Here is a 25,403-nt window from a genome sequence, read left to right on the forward strand (position 1 = left end):
ACAGCCAGACTTAGTTAATATTACGTAACCTTAGTTCCTATTCTGCTCTGTAGTTTATAGTTCCGCAATTGAGGAAGTCTGTAATTAATGTTAATTGTCAGGTTTTTACGAACAACGAATTTAGTAAGGTTTTATTTTTTTATTTTTTTTTATTTACTATAAATAACCGGCTCTTGAGATTAATTTTGCTCTGGAGTCATTTCCTTACACTGAGTGAGTGCGCGGTATGGTTTTGATTTACATAGAAGAACCGACTCATAAGATTCATTCGTTAGGGTTTCGGACTCCAGCATTCGCGCTGTATGATGAATCTCTAAAAAGAACCGACTGATACGATTCACTCGTTCGGGATTCGGACTCCAGTATTCGCGCTGTATGATGATTCTCTAAACAGAACCGACTCATAAGATTCATTCGTTCGGGATTCGGACTCCAGGATTCGCGCCGTATGATGATGATTCTCTATAAAGAAGAACCAACTGTCTGTCGGTTTCGCGTTGTTGTTCAGTAGCGGTGATGCATATCTGTAATAACAGTAATGTAGTAAACATACTAAACAATTAAACTTATTCTAAATAAAAGCTGCTTCTCGGATTCCAACCCCACAATCTTTACTGCGCTGCCATATCTTAACAAAAGCCAGGTTCACACACCAGGAAGTGACATCATTTGCGTAGGATAACAACAGCACAAGCATCAGTAAGTATTACCAAATAATTTAATATATATATATTCTGTGCTGTTAGTTAGTTTGTCTAAATGTAAAACATTACATCACTCTGATAAAATTACAGAAATCTTCCAAAAGATGGTTGAAAATATTAAAACCCTTAACGTTACCTACGCTAATGTTTGCTGAACAGAGACTCATGCTATGGATCCTTACCGATTTCTTACCATTGTGTAAAAAAAAAAAAAAAAAAAAAAACATTATATATATATATATATATATATATATAATGACGAAGTGACCAGCATATTTTGGTTGACCCATATATATATATATATATATATATATATATATATATATATATATATATATATATATATATATATATATATATATATACAACATAAATAAGCATAAACATAAAAAAAAACACCATATACATACACACGCATATCATTTAAGAGGTACAAACAGGAACCACTTAATTAGAAAAAAAGTGTTGTAATTATACGTTTGCTGTGAATCTTACAAACAACAGAAATGTATCCTCAACATTATCATCAACTGTGGTAAATCATTTACTGCTTCGAACACTTTCTCCTTCAGTAATCGTTTACTGTAGAAAATTATTCGACTTTTGAAAAGCACTGTATTACTGTACACTTTCAGTGCAATGGTGAGAATGACACATACTACCCTCATATTTATCATTTTAAAGCTTCGTAGCTTTTATGGGTGTGAATAACAGTAATTGTTTAAATGCGTGTGCCTCTCCAGCAGACAGAGGAAGGCCTCATGCAGGACGGGCAGACGTGTGCAGACATGGAGGAGACAGTGCCGTGTTTCGGGACCCCAGGCCCCACGGTCACCTTCCATCACCTCCGCTACCACGTCACAGAACGACTGGGGATGTTCAGTAGGGAGTGGGTTGAAAAGGACATCCTCAAAGATGTCAGGTAAAGGTTTGCCATGTTCCACTAGTCTACATCTTGAACACACACACTCATTCTTTAAGTGTAAACATGCAGGTCTTGAGAAACATAAATTCAGTCAAACTTCAGACTGGTAGTGTTTCTCCTCACCACCCAAGAAAATAGCCCCCAATTAATGAAAGCAGTCAGTTTAGATCTGACATGTACTGGGCTGCACATCTGTATTTTCCTGTATTTAGCCTGAGAGGGAAGAATTGGGATCTGAACGACTCGGTTTATCTCAAATGAAATACATTGGTTTATATCTACATCAAATCAGTCATTCTGCTCTCTAGATAGTCAAAAACCCATATCTGCCTCACACTGTTAATGAACAACAGTTTTTAATTCTGTGTTTATGGGTATTTTGCATAGTTAATGTCTGACGTGTATGAAGGAGAATCAGTGATCCTAAGAACTTCTCTAGTTCAAAGCTGTCCAAAAAGTGCTGTTCTCCATCTGTTACAGTGGTATCATGAACCCTGGAATGAATGCTGTTATGGGCCCGACTGGAAGTGGAAAAACATCGTAAGTACATGCTCATTTATTTCTGATACACTAAAAATATCATTGTATTCAATAAAAATATCAAGGCAGTTGGAAACCTTTTTAAAGAACGACGTCACAAGCACGTGTTTCAAGCTCTTTATTTTGACAAAATCATTTTTCTTTGTTAGTAACTGAAAAAATGTATTGACTCATAAATGGCAAGTTTGTTAGAATAGATAGTATTGTCTGTTTGCAGATACTTTATCTAAATCAGTGAGATCCATGCACATTCAGTCATCTCTGGATAGTTTACGCAAATATGAAATTCTGTCCTCATTTACTCGCCCTCTAGTCGTTTCAAGACAAGTGGAAGTCAATGCGGCCCAAAGTTGTTTGGTGTCTCCTTTTGTATTCGGCAAAAAAAAGTCATTCAACATAAGGGTAAATAAATCATGGCAGAATTTTTGTTTTTGGGTGCACTATCCCTTTTTCAGTTTTTATTTTTATTTTTTCTTCTTCTTTTAAAAACCTGCCTTTTAATAAGTAGTTATTTTCATTTACAGTGCATGGCATTAATTACAGTGTGTCTGTGTTCAGGCTCCTGGATGTCATTGCGGGACGGAAAGATCCTAAGGGCCTAAAATCAGGCCAAGTTCTGGTGGACAACACCACTGTGACCTCTGACCTCAGACTGTGCTCTGCTTATGTAGTTCAGGTGGGGAGATGATACTCTCTGTGGCCTTCTAAAAGACATATTACCAAAAACTGATATATGGACCTCTGTTCAAAGGTTCGGTTAGATTTATTTTAATGTTTTCATGTTTTTGAAATGCTCTTTCATGCTCAATAAGGCTGCATGAAATAATATTGTGAAATATTATTACAATTTCCTTCAGAAATCATCTAATATGCTGATTTGCTGCTCATGAAATGTTTCGTCTTATCAATGTTGAACAGTTGTGCTGCTTCGTATTTTTGTAGATACTGTGATGAATGGAAAGTTTAACTTTAATCTGAAGGTCGACCGCATTTATTTGTAGCATTATGATTGTCTGTACTGTCACTTTTGATCAATTTTATACATCCTTGCTGAATAAAATAATTATTTCTTATTGTATCGTATTTATCTTACACAGTAGTGATTGTATGAGAATTGCTAGATAATTAGAAATTAATATGATGAAATCATGCATTGTTTCATTTCTTTTGTCTTTCAGAATGACATCCTGATGGGAACTCTGAGTGTAAGAGAGAACTTAGCATTCTCTGCCAATCTTCGCTTGTCACGCAAAGAGTATTCCTCCGCTGACAAGAAGATGAGGGTCGACTCCGTCATCCAGGAGCTCGGCCTGAAAGATTGCGCAGATACGAAGGTAATACACTTCAGCCTTGTGTGTGTGTGTGTGTGTGAGTGAATGAACTGGGTCAAGGTCATGTGTGCTTCAGTCACACAAAAACAACTTCCAGAATAACAACAGTAGGGTTGAGCGCTCTGTCAGTATATCCCGTGTGATAGTAGGAGTCTTGCTTTGTTCTCTCTCTCAGATCGGGACCATGTTTTTGCGTGGTATTTCTGGTGGAGAGAAGAAGAGGTGCAGCATCGGGATGGAGCTCATCACGTCCCCTTCCCTCCTGTTCCTGGATGAGCCCACCACAGGCCTGGACGCCAACACTGCCAACTCCATCATGGGACTGCTGCAGAAGTATTAGATAAACCCTAAACCCTGTAAACAAATTGAAATGGAACCATTTATGGATCCTTTAGACAATCTCATATTTGATACGTTAGGTTTTTATGCCTCATGTATTACGATATAGGACAGTGGTTCTCAAACCTGTCCTGGAGCATTTTGTAAGTCTCCCTCAATTATCACACCTGATCTAACTCATCAGCTCATTAGTGGAGACTGGAAGACCTGAAGATATAGGGAGACATACCAAACATACTGTGCTGGGAAAAAATCACCTTGATTTTATTCAGGCTGTGTAAAAAATATGCAGTTTGGTGCAGTTGCTTAATATTTAATTGGCCAAAAAGTGAAATTCAGATTCAGCCTGTAATGTAAACGAGCAAGATCTTTATGACAGTATAGCAGCCTACTTACAGAGAATGCATATAGATATCAGTTATTAATATATATTTCCCAATAATGTCTTAGAAAGATGATATTTAAATGCTTGAATATTGTATGATTAAAACATATAATGCAACACAATACAATGATTAATGAGCGATGTACAAATAAACACTTCTCAGAGCCTGATGTATCATATCTAATATATTTTAACATATATGCAAACACGTGAACAATGACCTAAAACGCATTTTTAGAATAACACTAAAAGGACTTTTACTCGTTGAAAAGTACGAACTCTCATTCTGACAACAAAAGGCATGTAGTAGAAAGTTTTGATCATGCTGATAAATGAGAGGCTTTAGAAATGTGTGCATCATATATTCACAGGCTTATAATGTTAATATGCTGAGACAATAATAATAAGCCGTTTCTATAATACTTTACCCTTTTTCACCGAAGTGCATTGGGTTTATTCTTTTAAAAAACTTTATGAAGTGCTTTTTTTAAAAATGTACACGCTTCATATTTCTACGCTTCATATTTCTACGTTGAAACCCTCCGGTGTATTCTTCCCAATGACGTCCGTTGAGACTGCATTACTGTACATGTATTACTGTGCTTCAAACTGAGAGATGACTCAAAATAATAATGTGTGGTAAATGACTGCATGTCAAAGATGAGTTAAAATTGAATTTGAACCCCCAGACAATTGCACAACATTTGACATGTTGTTGTTGTTTTACTGTAGCTGTCAGTAGAAACCACATTCCCCTTCAAATGTAAAGCACTGACACAAACAAACTGTTTCTGTCTGTTTTGATCAAGAGAAATGCAGAGATTGATGTGCTGATCATTTGTCGTTTTGTTACTCAGGCTCTCCAAAAAGGGTAAGACCGTGATCTTCTCCATTCACCAGCCGCGCTACTCCATCTTCAGCCAGTTTGACCACCTCACTCTCATGAATAAAGGAGAAATCATCTACGCCGGGGCCGCCAACAAAGCCATCGGCTACTTTGAGAACTTGGGTACTGACAGACATACGTGATTCGCAGTGATTCGCTCATCTCTGCGATTCTCAGACTTGTGTCAATCGTAGGTTACAAGTGCGAGCCATTCAACAACCCGGCGGACTTCTTCCTGGACGTCACGAACGGAACCGTCCTTCCTCAAATACACAACGATAAATCAGGTGCTGAACGTTTGGTTTGAAAGAAATGATGCTACATCGTAAGAAACCTATTAATTTGACACAACATTACCATCTCAATGAGCAGGACTGGAGGCAGACTGTATTATTCAAATCAGCATCCAGGACTGGAGGTTTTATCTGAATATGTATCAATAGTGTTGAAACTTTACAAGGACATTTCTTGAGGTTCTCTGTGATCAGCTAACCCCTTCTGTGTTTGGTGTGTTTTTAGAGAAGTGTAGCAACAGTGAGGAGACGGAAGGAAATGAGAACCCTCTGGCCGTCATTTACAGGCAGTCCCCTCATTTCCTCACAATAAAAGACAGACTCGATCAGATTTCAGATGGGCTTGACCCTGAGGTCACTAAAGGTGACGGGGTTGGTTACGCCACACCTTTCTATTACCAGGTATGTAGAAGCAGAAGGCAGATGACCAGGTCTCTGTACATGTGTGGTGATTCTGTCCATGTTGCAGCTCATGCTGGTGAGCGGCCGCACCGTAAGAAACATCTTGAGGAATCCTCAGACGTCCTACGCCCAACTCTTCCTCAACATCTTCTTTGGTATTTTGGTGGGACTGATCTACTACCAGATCCCACACACTTTACCAGAGGCTCTTCAGAACAGGTGAGCACCTGCTGCCAGATCCGGGACTCAAAAGTACCCGAATGAAACAATTTACAGTTTCAATTCATGGTGCAGAAATTAAAGAATGTAAATGGAATGGAATGAAGTGAGGTCAGAAAAATTAACCCTTTAAAAGCCTGAAGAATGGCACTTTCCTCACTTGTAAAAAGCTTTCAGATCACTGACTGTCTTCGGTTTTCACGTTGCAACTGCTTTCTTCAAATTCTGCAAAGTTTTGATGATGTTAGTGATTCGGAGGCCTTAGAAAGTCATGTATCCAATATGATTGGATTTATATATATATATATATATATGTATATATAATCAGTAATTTAAAGCTGCAGTAGGTAACATTTGTAAATATATATTTTTTACATATTTGTTAAGCCTGTCATTATGTCCTGACAGTAGAATATGAGACAGATAATCTGTGAAAAAATCAAGCTCCTCTGGCTCCTCCCAGTGCTCCTATTGCCGTTTGCAGTTACGGACCGCTCCCGGTAAGAAGCAACCAATCAGAGCTGCGGTCCGTAACTTTGTTTGTGTTCAAAATGTAGAAAAATGTATATAATAAGCGAGTACACCATGAATCCATTTTCCAAACCGTGTTTTTGGCTTGTCCTGAATCACTAGGGTGCACCTATAATAAGTGTTTATATTCAGACTATTTTAGATTGCTTCGGGGGTACCGCGGCGGAGTAACCCAGTACCTTTGTGATTCTTCATAGACATAAACAGAGAGAAGTAGTTCCGGCTACAATGTTCTTCCGCAAGATGCAAGCAGTTCTGTTTATTAACCGCTAGAGCCTCCAAAAAAAAGTTACCGACTGCAGCTTTAAGCTCAATTGTTTTTCCACACATAAGGACTGTACCTATTGCTCCTGTGTTTAAGCCGTTATTGTGAAAGCTTGTATTTGTTGTCTCTGTTCAGAACGGGAGCTTTCTTTTTTCTGGTCATTAACATGGTGTTTGGCAATCTGTCCGCGGTGGAGCTCTTCATCAGCGAGAGAGTGCTCTTCATGTGAGTCGACCTCCAAACGTTGGCTTTCCAAACTCTTATTCCAGTCAGACAAACGTTCCTCTCACCCGCAGCCACGAGAACTCGAGTGGCTTCTACCGCACCTCGGTCTACTTCCTGTCCAAAGTGTTTGCTGACCTCATACCCAACCGCATCCTCCCCGTCTTCATCTTTTCTGCCATCCCGTACTTCATGATGGGCGAGTAGAGTCACTATCTTCTAAAATACATTCTTGGGGAATATTTTAGAAGGTATTGTATGTATCCTTCTTCATAAAGACAGTCCCATAGTGCACTGTGTCCAGATCAGAGAAAACATCCAAGCTGGCCAATGAAATCTTGTTACTTTATTAGTGGAGTAATGTAAGGAAAAGTGAACGAGAGTCACTGGGTGTTGCCATTTCGGTAATGTCCATTTTTACCAAAGTGGCCAGAATAAAAAAGATGATTTTTTTTATTTATTTGCTGTATCTATAACATGACACTGTTTTAATGTGCTTGGTCTCAGGTCTGAAGCCTGAAGTGGAGGCCTTCTTCCTGTACTGTTTGACCATGAGTATGGTCAGTCTGTCAGCGGTGAGCTTGGCCTTCCTGGTCAGTGCCAGCGTGGGCTCCTTCGCCATGGCTAACATCCTCATCGCAATGCCTTATGTCTTCATGATGGTCAGTTTAGCCGAACGGAAGTGATTTACAGACATCTAGATTGAATGCTTTCAATGGTTCGGTTCGCTGTTCTGAACATTTCAAAATGTGCAAAAATTATGAAACTTCTGATTGTTTTAATGCACAATTGTATATGACCAAATAAACCAAACGAATGGAGACATGCCAGGTTTAAAAAGAAGCGCTTCAAACGCACCAGCTGTAAACATGACATTAGATTCCAGTTGTATGAGGTAAACAGCAATTAAAGGCATAGTTCACCCAAAAATTACAATTCTGTCATAAAAAAAGTCGTTCCAAACTCGTAATCCTTCGTTCACCTTTAGCACAAAATTTAAGATATTTCTGATGAAATCCAAGAGCTTTCTGACTCTGAAAAGACAGCAGTTTCATGACATTACAGTTGAACCACCATTTTATTTGATTTTGTTCGTAGAGGTCCTTACTATCTTTCTGGGTTTTGGACGTGACCGTTGCGTTGCTGTCTAATCAGAGTCAGAAAGCTTTCGGATTTCTTCAGAAATATCTTCATTTGTGTGTTGGAAAATGCATGAAAGTGTTACGGGGTTGGATCTACATGAGGAATTGATGACAGAATTTTCATTTTTGGGTGAGCTATCCCTTTAATGAGATAAAGGTCACGTGTATGGTTTAATCTCACAGGTTTTCCTGTCCTGTGTCTTCCCAGGTGTTTGGAGGTTTCCTAGTTAACCTGAATTCGATGCTGAGCTGGATGTCCTGGCTGAAGTGGGCCAGTATATTCCGATATGGCTACAATGTAAGAGCATAAAACCCATTACAGTCCAATCAGGACAGTCTTTATGTTTGCATTTCAGCAGTAATCCAACCAAAGTTTCTCTCTTCAGGCACTTGCCATCATTGAACTAAAAGGTCAAGTCTTTACCAGTAACTACACCAGGTAAAACTCACTCACACTCGGTAGCGCCACCTACTGAAAAAACAGAGCTAGTCCTCAAATCTGGTTTGTGAGATCCACATTCCTGCAGGGTTTATCTCTAAAGAGTTTGTTAATCGATGTCTTGAGGATCATTAGAAAATCATTGTTAGGTTGGTTTGATTAGGGTTGGAGCTGAACTCTGGTCTAGATGAAGTGAGTAATGTGTTTCAGCTGCAAACTCTCTCTGTCTCTTGCTAGCAGTTTGAGAGGTGACGTGTACCTGGATCATCAAGAGATCGACCACAGCACGTGGGGCTTTTGGCAGAACCAGGTCGCTCTGACAGGCATCATGTGCGTGTGTCTGATTCTTGCCTATGTGCAGCTGTGTCGGATTAATCGCTGGAAGTGAAAGAATGACACTGGTTGTGTAATCAGTCTCACTTTTTTATTTATTTTGAACCCTGAAATCAGGAAATCATGCATGTACAGTGAAATGTGTCAGAATCCACAACTCGCTACCTCATTTTCTTCAAACCTGCTACCTCCAAAACTACCTGTGGCATGAAGTATAAAACTGCTTGAACTTTTTCAATGTTTAATCTGATATAAAAAATGCAAAACAAAAATCAAACGTGTGCTTTTATTTTGATTGGTTTGGCAAATTCCCTTCAAGCCAAATTGCATTCGGTCTTGTATCTATTGCCAAAGTGGCACAGTTAGTAATGGCATTAAGTAAAACACACTTGTAGAATTGTTACGTTTTTATACGTCGACACATGGAGGTTGTACTCCAGCTGAATACTGAGATCTGCCTCCATGTTGTTAAACGTGGCACATTCAGGCAACCAACTTGAACTCAGGATTTTTCTCTGTCATGCAAAGCTCCTGATCTCAAGGGTTTCTATTGAAATGAGCAGACTTAGAAATTTCACAGAGCAACAGAACCAACACTTTAACAGACTGCAAAGGGTTCATATGATGGGATTTCAAGTTTTCCTTTCTCTTTGAAGAGTTACACACTATTCGTGAATAAATCAGGACAAGGAGTGTTTCCTGTGAAGGTATCCTACAATGCCGGTGTTTCTATTAAATGCTGACTCACAGTCTGTAAGTACGTTATCATATGTAAAGGATTTGTCAATGATGATTCAAACACTTAAAAAGATAATTTATACTCAAATTATGTCCCTAATGAATGCAACTAATGCCTTATTTGTAATTTGGCATCGCAGTATAGTAATGGGCATATCATTTCTGTCATATGCTTGAGGTATTCAGCCAATCACAGCGCACTGAATAACTGGCCAATCAGAGCACACCTCGCTTTTCAGACTGATGAGCTTTGTAAAAAAAAAAAAAAAAAAAATTTTAACCTTAAACTGCATAAGGATTACACCAAATAACTTTTTTTTTTTAGCAGCATCATATGAGCCCTTTAAGAAAGGTGGGGTTTAAAGCAGACCAAATGATTAGTAAAATTCCAGCTTACAATCCCCAGAAAATTAAAAATAAAAAGTATACAAAGTTTATACACTTTACAAATAATAACGGGCAAATCAAGTGGTATTTTAACTTCCAGAGCGGATCTACTAAAAAAAACCCAGAGATTGTGGTTGGAATCGGTTTTATTTTTACTTTTTTAAAAAAACAAAAGCCTCCGTCTGAACAGTGTCAGGCACAAGGATAAAATCTGACATTTAGTAAGCAGTGACCGATCAATCAGTGAGGGGCAACAGTTAGTGGATCAAATGAAGAATGTCGACATCACTTCCCCTTCAGCTCATAACAGACACAGAATCACAGTTACAGAGAATTGACTTCCAGTAGGACCAAAAGAGTCACCCATTAAAAACAGATTTAAATCACTGGCCTTGCAGGTGCATCTGCACAGTTAAAGAGCGAGGCAGGGATATTAGAGCATCCAAAGCATTCTCATAAAAAGGCACGATCTATTTCCATATATACACACACTCGCTATAAATCATATGAAGAAACAACTAAAAGAACATTCATTGTAAGAAAAGTCTGCAAAATAGCACATTTCCCATATATGCCATTCATCTCTCTCTAAAACCCTGCCCTCTCAAAAGACATGTATTTTACCTTTCAGTAAAAGTTTTCCCCCTCAAAACAAGGCTGTTAATTAGCTGTGACAGTTCAATTTCAAATATAATTTTTTAAAAGAAAACCCAAGTATTGATTTCAAATCAGAAATGCAGCTCTGTATCGATTCTCCTTTAGTTTCCTGTGGATTGTTCTGCTCCTCCTTTAGTTCCACACGTGACGCCTGCAGTGATCCAAGGCCTACGACACAAGCACAGCTTCATTTACATCACAGCCCGGTTTTGATGTGCAAGACAACTTTACAAGCAGTACTCACATTACAGCGAGAAGCGGTCTCCACGTTCTTACACCAGTATGCTGGCCCCCAGCTGCACTGCTGCATTCCCAGCAGCCTCTGCACTGCCTCAGGACATGCTCCCAGCTTCTGCACGCACAAAACCCCCCAACAAACTCAGTCAGGGCTCACGGATCACATGATTTGAGCTAGAGAGTGCAGGATAAACCTTACCATGCAGACAAAGTCCGGGTCGAGCGTCTGAAGCAGCAGCTGAACCAGCATAGGCTCATACTGTTCAATGAGCTGGTGACACTGCAGGAAGAAGAGCTCACGGTTAGACACACACACACACACACACACACACACACCTATTAGGGGTGTGAATCGTCACAATTCATAATTCAATATCAAGATGCATCACAATTATATCCCGTTTATTTTGTGCATCTGTGGCCTACCTCATCTCTGAAAGCTTCAGGCAGGAAGTTGCAGACCTTCATCAAAGCTTCCTCGATCTCCGCCTGAGTGGCGTTCTTCTCCAGGATCCCATCCACATAACGCACCGCCATCTTACACACCTCACAGAAGTCGCCCGCCTCAAATCGTTGCTCGTCCATTACAGCTGCAAAAATAAAGCAATGAATCGCATCTTAAAAGAGAAACGAATAAAACATTATACTGCATAAAACCAAAGTATCATCGGCACTTACAGACATGGCTGACCCCACTGCAGAGTCCGAGGAAAGAGCAGATCGTTTTGGGATCGGCCTCCTGCACGAGCAGCTCAATGATGGCCTTGCCGTAGGTCTCAATCAGGTCCTTGCACTGAGCCGTGAGTGTGGAGGGCAAAAAGTTGCAGACTTTCTCCACAACCTGCACAACTTCTTCCTAAGAAGAAGAAAAAGCCACTGGTGTCACTATTACCAGGCTATTGTTTGCGGATTAGAAACACCAGGATGTATGCGCTATCCTTTCATATTAATCTTCTTTCTCTTCTCTGAATGAAGGTCTTCCATCATTACCACCTGCTGCGATGTTGGTCTCGCCAGATTCAAGCAATCTTAACATCTAATCGTTTATGAATATCTGCACAGATTTCTACTGATTCTTAATGTTTTTAAATAATGTTCGACAATCAATGGAGAAGGGGTTATTTTACATGGGGCTTCATACCTCAGATGTGCGATCCTTTATCATTTCCTCAACTTTCTTCATCACAAACTCACAGAGGGCACACTGAGGACTGCCTCGTACCTGCACCAGAGTCTATCAAAACAGACACACATGCGTGATAGAAACATCCTGCATTTACACACCTCCTCAACTTTAATATAAATGTGAATGTTATTTACAGCCCATAACGGACAACTGTTTAGAGATCTTCAATTCATTTACATCATCAAAACAAAGGTTGGAAGTTAAGACACTTCCTGAAGTTATCTAACAGGTCAGTGAAAAAAAAAAAAAAAAAAAAAAAACCTTTTCTTGCTTTCACTCTCTTCAATAAATCAGTGACATTTATAACATATGCATTTTTTTATTTTAATAAAATACCAAAATTCATAATTCAAATGAACACAACTGAAGTTATATGTTATTGTACCTTAGCAGGCTTGGTTTTGACAGGTGTTTCAAGTTTGGTTGCAGGGAACATCTTGACCGCTGGGATTGATTTGGCAGGCAGCAGCTTCTCCATGGGCACAGACTTTTTCTGAGGGGGGCAGAATCCAACACGAGAGCAGATGTCCTTGGCTTGCTACAGAGGGATTGGAGGACACATTCAGTTACACGAGAGAAAGACAAGAGGAGCAGAATTTCAGACATGCACGAATACAATGGTGCACCATCTTCCTGGATGACATCATGCAGCATCCTCTGTATGACTAACTGATTACCCATAATGCTGCTCCACCTCATGCCCAGTCTGACGGCTGTCATGCACGCAAGCACAAGAAGTGCAAGTATGATCTGATGAATGCCAAAAGCTAGTGGTTCCACTAAAGGACCAACTTCTCCAATTCAAACCTTCATAACCACACGTTCAAATGCAAAGGTGTTTGAATATCAGCTCTCAGGTAGAGATGGAGGTGAAAGATTTGTTCCAATTCCAGATAATGATTAATTGGTTAATTAAGTATTCTTTTAGTACTTGAACAAACATAAAATACTTTAGGAGAGTAACCGGATTCAAACCCATGAAGTTAGTCTTTTGACCTATTAATACAGAAGAACCAGCTCAAGAGTACCGTACTTTGTGTACAGTACACACTAAATGTTTGTGTGTACTGCAAGAGAACACAATGGAAAGTTTTTTTTTTTTTTTTTTACTTCCTACTGAATGTTATTCAGGTATTTGTATACAATCTCACTATTTTAGTATGGTACGCTTCTTCACATCCATTTCCAGGTTACTCCAGGATTTGTCGCTCTGTTGCAATGTCTTGTGTATTCTTGAGTGAACCCCTTTGCCATTTTTACCAGTAAGAACCAAGAGGTTGGGGTTTTTGGTTTAACCATGCTTTCTTAAAACCCTGCCCTTTTTTAATGAAACTGATAACTGATCCTGTACATGGTTTGTATACAGGATGTTATGTGTGATGGAGGTTATGATAAAAGGATGATCAGTCTAGTTCTACATCTACACAAACATGAAAACCTCCGGGTTAAGGCTACTGTAAAAGTGGGTGAGTGGCTAGTCAATAACAGCACAGATTAGCACCGGTCGGTGTTAGATGAGAAAACCGCACAGGTGATCAACCACATGAGACACAGATTAAAAGACAAGCTAGAATGTGACTAGCAGCTCAGAGAAACCTACCTGCTCCTGAAGACCAGAGCAAACAAAACCACAAGAGAGAGAGATAGAGAGAGAGAAAATGAAGGAGGAAATGAGATAAAAAGAAAGACATGTGATTAGAGTCGTGGATTAAAGAGATAGCTCACCCAAAGATGACAATGGTGTCATTATTTCCTCAGCCTCATGTCGTTCCAAACCCGTTGTGTTGCTGTCTATACAGCTTCAGAAAGCTCTCGGATTTCATCAAACATCTTAATTTGCGTTTCAAAGATGAACAAATGTCTTGCGGGTTTGGAATGATATGAGGGTGAGGTATTAATGACAGAATTGTCATTTTTGGGTGAGCTATCCTTTTAAGCTGTAAGACATGCATCTTAACAGGAAAGAGAACAAAAGCAGCTTTCTTCACTTGACTGACAAAACTGCAACCAGCTCTCCATATTAAAGGGGTCATATTTTAATGCATTTCCCCTGAGGTCCACGTATAAATTACCCATGATGCTGCTGCACCCTCTCGTTGACCCTCTGAACAGGATGCAGTCTTTATAACACAAGTCTCCTCGGTGCATGTGAAATAGATACACTCACTGCAGCTTTAGTTGGGGGTTTGAACACAAACCCAGTAGTTTTAAAACCACCTCATCCTCACTTGCCTTTCACTTTTATTCCAAAACACCAGAATTAAAAGGATTTAGGTTTACTCTACTTCCTCCTCAGTGAGTGGGAGGACCACATTTCTGAGTCTTTATATAGGCATCATTCCCAAGATCACAAGCGTAAAAGTCTTTTATTTTTTTATTTTTAACTATGGGAGGAAGACGAGTTCTGAAAGTTATACAACAAAATTATATACAGCACATTAAAATCTCATATGACCCTTTTAAAACTTTCTGCCACGAGGAGGGGAACTTTTGGGCAACCATTTTGGTAATGGAGATGGATGACCGAAACATTGGCACAAATGAAAAGACATTTAAGACTCAATCACTTACCATAGACATAAGCTGTTGAAAGACCAGTGGTCCGTACTTGCTGATGTACTCCTTGCACTGTGAAGTGAGAAATGAGAGATAAGACCACCAAAAATGTCCCACACATGCAGCGCACACCAAAGCATAGCATCTTTATTTTGAGCGCCAAGCCCAGTCTCTCATGTTCTCACCATATCAGACATGCCAGGTCCCAGAAGCTCACACTGGCTCTCCAGCCGAGCGAGGAAACTGTTAATAAATGAGGAATTGGCTTTGGCTTCCTCCTGAGTGTCAGAAATTAGCACAACACAGTCCTGGCACACATCTCGATCAGTCTGCGGACAGAAGAGAAGAGAACACTAATCAGTTAGTAAACATACAGGATGAGATTGTGCACGTTTTAATCTGCAACTCAAATTGGTGACGCTATAAAAACATTCATCAAGTTGAACATGGATTTTTTTCATTAAAACATAGGTGTGAGACAGCTTCACCTGTTCGGGGGTCTCCTTGGTCTTCTCTTGGGGGTAGAGCAGCTGAGGGATGTTGATCAGGAAGGGGTTGACACGCTGGTTCAGGTCCACTTGAGGGATCTCATTGGACATGAGCTGATCTTTAGCCAGAGCTGCCTGCTGGGACACACACAGGCCCAAAGCACCGCACGCCACACCAGGGTCATCCTGAGAGACCGAGGGAACACAGACGCATTGTGAAGAGTGATATAAACACACAGGATCTGAAGCTGAATACACTGCTTCAGCTCTTTAAAGAGGACTGTGACATGCTTTGAATAACAGATGAGGCTCTGTGGGAAGGAACTGTCTAAGCGGCACTAGTCAGACTAAAGCTTTAAAAGGGTCCGGAACTCTTTTGACATATGACAGGTCAGTGCTCTATTAAAAAAAACTCAAAAGCTTTTTTTTGTAAAACCACACTCAGAAAATGACTTGCCACTGGATGATGTAATAGTGTGGATAAGCCCCGCCTCCACAGGATCAAGCTTCTAGATCACTGCCTCTTAAGCCACACCCACTGATACACACTTGTATGAAATACAAGAGACACAAACAGAGGATTCCTTGCTTCCTTGTGATCCTAACATATGTAGATCAGACATGTGCGCTGTTGAGTCATGTCACAAATCAGTTTCTCTTATGTAAAGTCACACTAACATTAGACTTTTTAATGCAGTTCATGACCCCGTTAGTTAGTTTTGGAGGCATGAAAATGAATGCTTCATTTCAGTTCCCCCCCCACTTGGTTTATTTCAGTTACTAACAATGATTACACTGATGACATTTACTTCTATAACTGGGGGTTAAAGCAATTCTTCACCAGCATGATAAAAAGGTCACCAATTTATGGAATTGCAGAAGTAATGAATACTCTTTAGCAGTTAAACTATACATTGCCATGGTCATTACTTGGCATTTTTTTCCATTATCAGTAAGTACAAAAACACATTATACATAGTTATTTAACATCAAATTTGGATTAGAAACATTGCAAATTGTTCATAAAGTCTGGAACAGCATTTTTGCCTTTGGTTCATGGTGGGAATTCAACATCGTTTTCAAACCTTCAATCACAAACTACCACCAACTAAAAGGGGAATGTGTTACTCGAGGCAGGATCCAGCTCACCAGCTCTCCTTGGATGATGTCCATGAGAATGGGGAAGTAGTTCTCCACGACCTCCTTGCACTGTTCGGCCATGCCCTCATCAGGGATCAGCTGACAGGCCTTCTCCAAGTATCCAAGGAGTTCGCTCTAGATTCGGCACAAGTATTTAGACTTTGACCTCGCATAAACGCTATTCAGATCTCCAGCGCTATCATCATGTTAGCATACCTCTGTGGCATTGTCCTTCAAAAGCTGCTCCACCACCATCAACACCTCTTTGCACAGATCACATGGCACAGATTTCTGCAAGAAAAAAAAAAAGGTTTTATGCACTTCGAGCTCATGAATTATGCACCGGCATACAAAAGCACTTCTGAGAATCAGGTCAGCGCACCATCTGAGGCTTGCTCCACACACTCTGTTGGCAGTGTTGGACGGCTCCACAAAGGGAAGCGGTCTTGGCGTTCTGGCACCAGTAGGGGGGACCACGAACACATTGCTCTGTACCCAACAGTGGACTCGCCACAGCTAGCAAGAAACAAGAGGAAATGGATTAGATGTGTATAGGACTGCCACAATGATCACACAGACATGTGATGGCCTAGTCAAGTCAGCAATTACACCGAGCTTTTAGTAGCATCGGTCATGATTTCTTATCTCTTTTAGCGTGCCAAGAGTTGACACTTCACAGGAGTCATTTTAAACAAAAATTAACATGAGCGTTTACTATATTTTGTTTGTATTATAGCCACTAAAAAGGAAGCAGCACCTACTCAACAACCACCTGCTTTCATTTTCCACATAGTACAACCAGGTGACCAGTAACGGGTTACTCTTTTGTGTGATTCGGGACCAAAACCTACAACCACTGTAATAAACACATGATAAATGTTGTTACAAGTTCCCCATTGAATGCTAATCAAAAGTTACATTTGAGAAGCAAATCATCATAGCTGCCCAAACACAAAGTACTTTAGACTGTGAGAGAGAGAGAGAGAGAGAGAGAGAGAGTGTGTGTGGAAAGTCCCTAAACTTTGAAAGCCAGTTAATGGTTTCCACCAAGTACAATAGTTAAATGAGAATGGTTTAAAATTCCCCATGAAATGAAGAGTTAAACCTGTCATGAACAGGCTCACGGTTTGTGCCAGCAGAGCTCCTTCCTAGAGCTGAAAATAGGAGACTATTTTCATAAACCGTTTGGCGATTTTGGACGTTTCTGAAGAATCACTCTTCATTTCTTGGCAATATCATGTGACATATGACATACGCACAGACACAAACAACAAGCTGGAGCGGTCTTATGATCCGGTGTCTGTTTCCACCAGCTCAGCATCAGCCTCCGCAGCTGACTGTACAAAAGACAAGTCGACACAACACCCAGCTGACACTGAGTTTTACTGTAATGAATTATTGCTCGGAAGTTATTTTTGCATCAACATCACGCGATCCATGACTAAATTGTGCCATAACTAAACATCAAAACAGCACTAAACTCTTAACACAAAAGCAGCCCGGTGCCAATGAAAACAACCTTCTGTTAAAGCACCAGGGTTTCACTTCTGCTTTGAGAAACGGAAACCAACTAAATTAAAGCAGAAAGTGGGAACCAAAGTGCAGATACTTAGGATTATAAGAAAGCTCTGTGCAATAAACCTGCCCTCGCTGCAAATCTGGGTCATTTACTTTATGGTTTGGAGGAACAAAGCGGTCTCATAACTAACACACTTACATGTACTTCTGCTAAATACAAGAGGAGAACAGGAGGCTTCAATAGCAATGAGTGCTAGATAATAAAACAGGCAACTCAACATGAGAATGGGTAGTGACTCTAGTGAACATAGCAAGTCACATACTTCATAATAAAGTCATGAACTGGGTCTGATCGGCCAACAGACCAAAATTAGGACTGTTTCTAGTTTCTCTTCTGCAATTACTGGAGGAAAAGAAAAAAAGAAAAGAAAAAGAAGCTGTAGGTCAATGAGAAGTGAGACGCTCTGTGGTTGAGAGGCACGTGGTTGTGATAAACCATCTCTTCACAATCCACTGGCTCTGAGAAGGACCTCACACACACCACAGTATGAAAGACCGCCTCAATGCTTTCATGAGCAAAACTTTCTGCAGAAATAACAATCCTTGACAAAAAGATGAAGTGAAATTGTGACTGTAATGACAAAAATACGAAGACGGAACAGAGAAGAGGATGTGGAAACGACACGAGTAGCAAAAGATCGTATCCTTGGAAGTGAAAGGAGACGTTGTTTTGAAGCACTGAGCAACCTGGATACAGATTACGCAAATCATTTGATCAGGCGCCAGACAAAGAAATAAAATATAAAATACTGCAGGAGTTAAAATACAGCCTTTTGTATTGGGCAAACAAACATAGAAAAACAGGTTTGAGCCACTGTGTCGACATTCAGACACCTCTATCAGAGAAAGAGATAAAAGTTGATGAAATCACCTAACGTTAAATCGATCAAGCGCGAGCTGACCGTTGCGTAAAAAAATGATGCGTCACGATTCACTTTAAATCAAAATTACACTTGAGTAAAAAAAAAAAAATGCATTAAAAATTAAAATATAAATCAAATAACCCATCGGTTTCATACAACATAATCGGCAGATTAAATAAACTTCAGTCAGTTTAGACCAGTCTGCGCAACAAACACATGAATGTATATATAACTTAGCAGCTAAAAAACAGCTCAAATAAATCATTTTAAAGAAAATGGTTTTAAAACACGCCGTTAGTGGCTTATTTTTATGGGCGCCGTTGTTCAAAAACCTGTTAGCACAGCACGACAGATGGCTAATGGACAAACCGAGGAAATATTATCATCACTAGGAATATATAAGTTTAAAATGTTAGGCTGCTTATTTAAAGATAGCATTTCCATGTAAGCGGGCCAGTCATTAAGCTAACATGGCAGGTTTACCAAACACCTCGCCCGCTAATAACTGCAGCTGTGGCACACTCTCATAACGAAAGCAACAAAAAAATAACGCTGAGGTCTAAAGCAGTATATATTACCGGTGGAGATGAAAAGCAGCGTGAGGAGCATCATGACTTCAGTAAACAGCTCTCTGAACTCGCGGTGTCGTGTTGTGAGTCTGCTCTGACGGACGTTAGCGGTGTTTATCTGATCTCGCTGTCAGCTGACCGCGCCCCCGCTGCGCAGTGCGCATGCGCATGAATCGCTTATCATTTGAACATTGTATTTATTTATTTTTTTATTTATTTATGTATGTATTGAGTTTTGTCTTCCTTTATATATAACTACATCAGCTTTAGAGATAAAAACCCTATTATATAAATAATATAATTACATACAGGAAGTGTTGGAAAGGTTAACCTATGTAAAATGTAAAAGTAGCGTAGCTTTTCCAATTGCTTTAATAAAGTAATGTAACTGATTACTTTTGTAAATTTCTAATGAATGTTAATTTTCAACTGTTAATCATTTTCAAACATGTACACCACGCAGGGTTAAACCTTAGAGTAGAGCTCAACACTGTCAGACTTTCACAATCCTTCATCACTTTAATTAAGATGATCACATCTGAACACATCCACCACTAAATCAGACTTTAGTACTTCCTTTTACATGGAGATGGATCTGAAGTTCAATGCAGATTAAAAATCATGACATTGTTTACTGATACTGTTTTTGAAACATTGCAACAATGGTTTGGAAAAAAAATAGTTTATTAAAAAATAATAATAAATAAAAGCATATCAGCTCAAATACAGTTATCTTATAAGCATATGTCCTATTCTGTGTACTAAACTCCTGAAACTACTGTTTAATCTTAAGTATTAAAGTCATGAGAGAGATAGATATCAGGCCAAAATAAAGAGACTGAACAGAAAAATGGAAGTGAAGCTGCAGATCAGGAGACAACTCTTAATTATTTTGAATGTCCCCAACCTAAAGATTTAACCCTTTTTCATGTCAGGTCCATACAAATAGGGTTGTACATGTTTCAGAATTTGTTTGCAAACTCATTTGAGATTTCACCGTCTTTAATGTTTTTCGCAGTCCGCCCCTCGTGGAAATGAATGACGCAGACATGCAGTTTCAGTGACTTTACATAGGCCTTCTGAAGCTCACAGTGTTTTCAACCCCTGCCGCCTCAATATATGAATGAGTACATGAACACATAAACACAACCTCACAAAATGATTAACAGTTGAAAATCAACATTCATTAGAAATGTAGAAAAGTAATCAAAAGTAATACTTTAATAAATTAACTGAAAAAGTTACACTACTATTACATTTTTATATAGGGTAACTTGTAATCTGTAACCTATTACACCTCCAACGTAACCTTCCCAACACTGGATCCTACGAACTAGACTTTATTTTCCACATCACGGAAATTATAGGGCCTCTATATAGTCAGTGCAGTTTGGGAAATAAATCAATTAAATCTGTATGTGGATGTGTGTAAATATTAAAATGTAATCCCCTTTGTAATCCTTAACATTTTCATATAACTGCAATTTAATTACACATTTTTTCTTAGTAACTGTAACTGATTACAGTTACATTTATTTTGTGAGTAAATAACGTAACGCTGTTACATGTAGTTACTCCCCAACACTGCATACAGGTGCATCTCTATAAATTTGAATACTTCATAAGACCAATAATAATAATAATAATAATAAAACTAAATTTAGTGAATTGTTGGTTTCTTTGACGGTGGCATTCAGCTCATCTGCATTGTTTGGTCTCTTGTTTCTCATTTTCCTCTTGACAATACTCCATAGATTCTCTCTGGGGTTCAGGTCTGGTGATTCTGCTGGCCCGTCAAGCACACCAACACCATGTTCATTTAACCAACTTTTGGTGCTTTTGGCAGTGTGGGACGGTGTCATCCTGCTGGAAAATGAAATCAGCATCTTTAAAATGCTTGTCAGCAGAAGGAAGCATGAAGTGCTCCAAAAATTCTTGGTAAACAAGTGCAATGACTTTGGTTTCAACTTAATTTAACACTGGACTTTAGGCAACTTGGGCTATGAGCTTCTCCACCCTTCCTCCAGACTCTAGGACCTTGGTTTCCAAATGAAATACAAAACTTGCTCTCATCTGAAAAGATGAGACTTTGGACCAATGACAACAGTCCAGTTCTTCTTCTCTTTAGCCCAGACGCCTCTGACATTGTCTGTGGTTCAGGAGTGGCTTAACAAGAGGAATATGACAACTGTAGCCAAATTCTTTGACACGTCTGTATGCCTTGACTCCAGCCTCAGTCCATTCCTTGTGAAGTTCACTCAAATTCTTGAATTGATTTTGCTTGACAATCCTCATAAGGCTGCAGTTCTCTCGGTTGGTTGTTCATCTTTTTCTTCTACACTTTTTCCTTCCACTCAACTTTCTGTTAACATGCTTGGATACAGCACTCTGTGAACAGCCAGCTTCTTTGGCAATGAATGTTTGTGGCTAACCCTCCTTGTGAAGGGTTTCAATGATTGTCTTCTGGACAACTGTCAGATCAGCAGTCTTCCCCATGATTGTGTAGCCTAGCGAACCAAACTGAGAGACCATTTTTAGTTGATTAGCTGATTAGCACGTCACCATTTTCTAATTTGTTGAAATTGTGTTAAATGTGAGCCAGAATCATCTTAATTAAAAGAACCATAGACTTAAACTACTTCAGTCTGTGTGCACTGATTTTATTTAATACCTAAGTTTAATAATTTGAGTTGAATTAACGAAATAAATGAACTTGTACACAACATTCTGATTTATTGAGATGCACTTGTACATAAAATACAAATGTTTTTTTTTTCTGATTCAAAAGCCTAAATTAGAATAATTTTGGTGAAATTTGCTCCTCCAACTAATATTTATTTATAATCCTATTTTCTATAGATTTTTGGGTTAATAAATCAACATAACCAATTTCATGAATTGCTTTGTTCTTTATACATTGTTTTTTTAAATGCTTAACTTAGCTGAAATGTCTAGGATTTCTAGTGCCAAATTCATGTTGACAACTAGTCTATATGGCATCATAACTGGCTCTGCTATTGTCACAAAAGTTCAATGCATGTGTTAATAATGTTTTTTGGACATGCACTCTTCGAGTACCATCTAGATACGATTATATATGGATAGAACTACTTAGTTACCATACAAAGGAATTATTATGAGGATTGTTTAGCATTACTTGAATAAGGGAAATTAATATTTTATTAACAGAACTGGTAGCTAAACTTTAAAACAGACCTAAAGGCCTAAACTCTTAACACAAAAGCACCCAAGGCACACCAGGGTTTCACTTCTGCTTTGACACTTGATATGAGACCATATAAAGTGTCAAAATCAAAGCAGAAACCACCTAAATAAAAGCATAAAGTAGGAAACAAAGTGTAGATATAAAGGGTTATTGGAAAGCTCTGTGCAATAAACCTGAACTCGCTGTACATCTGGCCTCTTTACTTTGCATGAACGTTGATTTATGGTTTGTAGGATCAAAACAGTCTCATAACTAATGCACTTACATTTCACTTATACTAAATACAAGAGGAGAAGAGGGGGCTTCAATTACAATGACTTATATACCATAATAATAATAACAACAATAATTGTGTGTGTGTGTGTGTGTGTGTTCTGCTGTTTCTTTGTTCCCAAGTACAGAAGCATTATTATGAGGTCTGTTCTGCATTACTTGAATAAGGGAAATGAATATTTTAATAACAGAACTGGTTTGCATGTGGTTTACTTAATTATATCAGTTTCAACAACAATAATTCTACTGCAGAGTTTAACTTTTTTCCATAATAATATATTTATGTTTCGTTTATCTAAAATTATTTTGACTAGGTACAGCTTGCCCAAATAATTATAATAATAAACTATAAAGTGGTCACAAGGCTGCATTCTATATATATCTTGCCAAATGTAACCTGACCATTAAAATCTAATTGTATGACATTTGTATATGGATTTCCTCTTTTCTTTTTTTTTTTTTGACACTTCTTAAAATAATGAATGCTTATTAGACAAGACATTTTAAAAAACAAACAAACAAAAAACATCTTAGACCCGTCCCCCCATAATGCCATTAGTCAAGGCCAACATTTCTATAAGATTATGAATAAAATCACTGTACAAGAAATAAGATTGAAAAAATGATAAGAGACTGAGGAAAAAAAAAAACATTGTACTTTTTACTTCTTATTCAATTTGGCTTTGAATTGATTAATCACTTTTTATGTGTAAACTGATGTGCTTTATATTTTCTCTGGTGACTGTTTCTTTGAGGTTCTCTAAAAGGAAAAGTTTAAATCTTGCAATCATTGAACTCCTCATCTTACCTGATTTCAATGTATTTTTTATTTCCAAATTTCTTTTGTGGAACAGTATAACTTTCATAGACTGAGATAAACAACTTAATGTTTATATTTTATTTATTTATGAGCACGTAATTATCAAAGTAGCATTTGTCATATTAAAATTAAATACTCCAAAACTGCTGATCCTGCAAAGAGGTCATATGTTATTTGTGGAAACACACATTACATAATTAGCTGACATAAATGCATGAACTATAAAAAGGATGCTGACGTCTTGTTTCAAAAGTCCATTCACATAATCCAGCAGATGAGCACATCTTCACAGTCCTGGGGGAAAAAAGACAAGAAGTTACTTATGACACAACTACAGTACCATCTTATTAAAAGCAAAAAAATAAAAAATAATAATACAAAATATGTGGACTGAGAACTAAAAAGCATTTGAACACCTCAGCGCATATTTCATTCATTGCATATCAAAGCAGCACCTGAAATTAAGCAATGCTAGTCCTCTGCCAGGGATGCTCTCGTTTATCTGGAGGTGGCAGTCTTTGGTTTGGCCGCCTGTGCTCCGCAGCACTGCGCCTGGGGACGCTCGGGGTCTTTCTTTAGGACTGTCGGGCGCAGCACGTCAATGTCCCGCTCGAGGTGATCCAGCAGCTCGCTGACGATCCTCGGCGAGGCGTGGAAGTCGACGGAGAAGTATCCTCCGTGCGTGTGTCGAGAGTCGTGTTTGGAGATCTTGTAGGGCAGCCTGCGCTCGCCGAGGCTCTCCAGACTCCGGACCACTGCGCCGCGCGCGAGCAGCGTCTCCACCGTGCGCCGCAGCACCGCCGCAGTCTCCGGCCTCTGCATCGCCTTCAGGATCACACACAGCTCGTACCGAGGCATCTCCTGATGCTGTCTGGACGGAGGAGCCACGGAGTTTATTTAGCAAAAATAACCGGCTCTCGGAGGTGCATGTGTGTCTTCTTCAAGGAGATCCTGCGGAGAAACGCGTGGAGGTTGATGTAGTGCTCCACCTTCAGCACGGGAGGGTTTGACTTCATACCTCACGATGGCCTTTCAATCGATTTTAATGTGAATTTCTACATAAAACCTTGACCTCTTGCGTTATTGCACGTGCAAAACAAACATACTATATGTTGTTACAAGATATGGGATACGTTCATAATGAAATATTGTTGCTTTGCAGAAATTATTAAAAAGTAAAACATTACAAAGCATAAAAAAATAAATAAAGGTTATATGTTGACACTTAAAAATATCAAAACTGAAATGTATATAACTTTTATAATCCTTATAGTTAACAATATTTGATATCCATTCTAAATGATCACATTATGTTAAATATCAGGGTTTTTAGGAAGCCTGTTCAGTTTTTTAATCATCATTGTATTGCAGTGTGTGGTATAATTTACCACAGAGCATTGTTCATAAAAATAAGTATTTAAATATTATTTTAAGAAATACATGGGAGATAAGGAACCTGATATTTATACTGTTATAAAGATATTGTTGATTTAACTTAAAAGCTATCAGAATTTTCCTTCCTGGGTGTGAGATCCTTTTTTTTTTTTTTTCACGACTATATTTATGTATATACCGTATATATTTCATGGCTGCTGCATGCTATTGACAAAAACAGAATAAATAACTTTATCCATAACCAATAAAGCGGCATTTAAAATTTTACTTTGGCCTATTAGATCTACATATGAATAAAATATGGAATAAGATATGGTGATACTAATTTTTCTAA

General features: G+C 38.8%; 3 protein-coding genes across 5 annotated transcripts; 1 reads left to right on the forward strand and 2 right to left on the reverse strand.

The window, feature by feature from the left end:
* The first annotated feature begins 417 nt into the window (after positions 1-417).
* On the forward strand, positions 418-9,361 carry LOC128026517 (broad substrate specificity ATP-binding cassette transporter ABCG2). Of its 3 annotated transcripts, none has more exons than XM_052613758.1 (16): positions 418-699; positions 1,448-1,626; positions 2,110-2,169; positions 2,728-2,845; positions 3,348-3,503; positions 3,676-3,833; positions 5,082-5,233; positions 5,305-5,397; positions 5,630-5,805; positions 5,873-6,024; positions 6,956-7,045; positions 7,117-7,241; positions 7,550-7,704; positions 8,393-8,482; positions 8,571-8,623; positions 8,861-9,361. In XM_052613758.1, exons 2-16 carry the CDS (start codon positions 1,466-1,468, stop codon positions 9,009-9,011), a joined length of 1,890 nt encoding a protein of 629 aa, XP_052469718.1. In that variant the 5' UTR covers positions 418-699; positions 1,448-1,465; the 3' UTR covers positions 9,012-9,361. The 3 variants fall into 3 exon arrangements, with proteins under 3 accessions (XP_052469718.1, XP_052469720.1, XP_052469719.1); XM_052613760.1 differs by having other exon boundaries at positions 434-699; positions 8,864-9,361; XM_052613759.1 differs by having other exon boundaries at positions 434-699; positions 1,451-1,626.
* An 848-nt stretch (positions 9,362-10,209) lies between these two features.
* LOC128026518 (prosaposin) lies at positions 10,210-19,524 on the reverse strand. Its single transcript, XM_052613761.1, has 14 exons — positions 19,365-19,524; positions 16,728-16,861; positions 16,562-16,636; positions 16,355-16,480; positions 15,206-15,391; positions 14,903-15,046; positions 14,733-14,789; positions 12,547-12,699; positions 12,117-12,209; positions 11,654-11,831; positions 11,402-11,565; positions 11,175-11,255; positions 10,983-11,090; positions 10,210-10,906 (listed from the first exon to the last, which is right to left on the reverse strand). The coding sequence occupies exons 1-14, from the start codon at positions 19,396-19,398 to the stop codon at positions 10,871-10,873; spliced, it is 1,569 nt and encodes a 522-aa protein (XP_052469721.1). The 5' UTR covers positions 19,399-19,524; the 3' UTR covers positions 10,210-10,870.
* Positions 19,525-23,737: 4,213 nt separating this feature from the next.
* On the reverse strand, positions 23,738-25,211 carry LOC128026681 (28S ribosomal protein S6, mitochondrial-like). Its single transcript, XM_052613935.1, has 2 exons — positions 24,130-25,211; positions 23,738-23,968 (listed from the first exon to the last, which is right to left on the reverse strand). Exon 1 carries the CDS (start codon positions 24,530-24,532, stop codon positions 24,173-24,175), a length of 360 nt encoding a protein of 119 aa, XP_052469895.1. The 5' UTR covers positions 24,533-25,211; the 3' UTR covers positions 23,738-23,968; positions 24,130-24,172.
* Positions 25,212-25,403: the final 192 nt, after the last annotated feature.

Source organism: Carassius gibelio, chromosome A13 (genome assembly GCF_023724105.1).
Source record: "Carassius gibelio isolate Cgi1373 ecotype wild population from Czech Republic chromosome A13, carGib1.2-hapl.c, whole genome shotgun sequence".
Classification (NCBI taxonomy): domain Eukaryota; kingdom Metazoa; phylum Chordata; class Actinopteri; order Cypriniformes; family Cyprinidae; genus Carassius; species Carassius gibelio.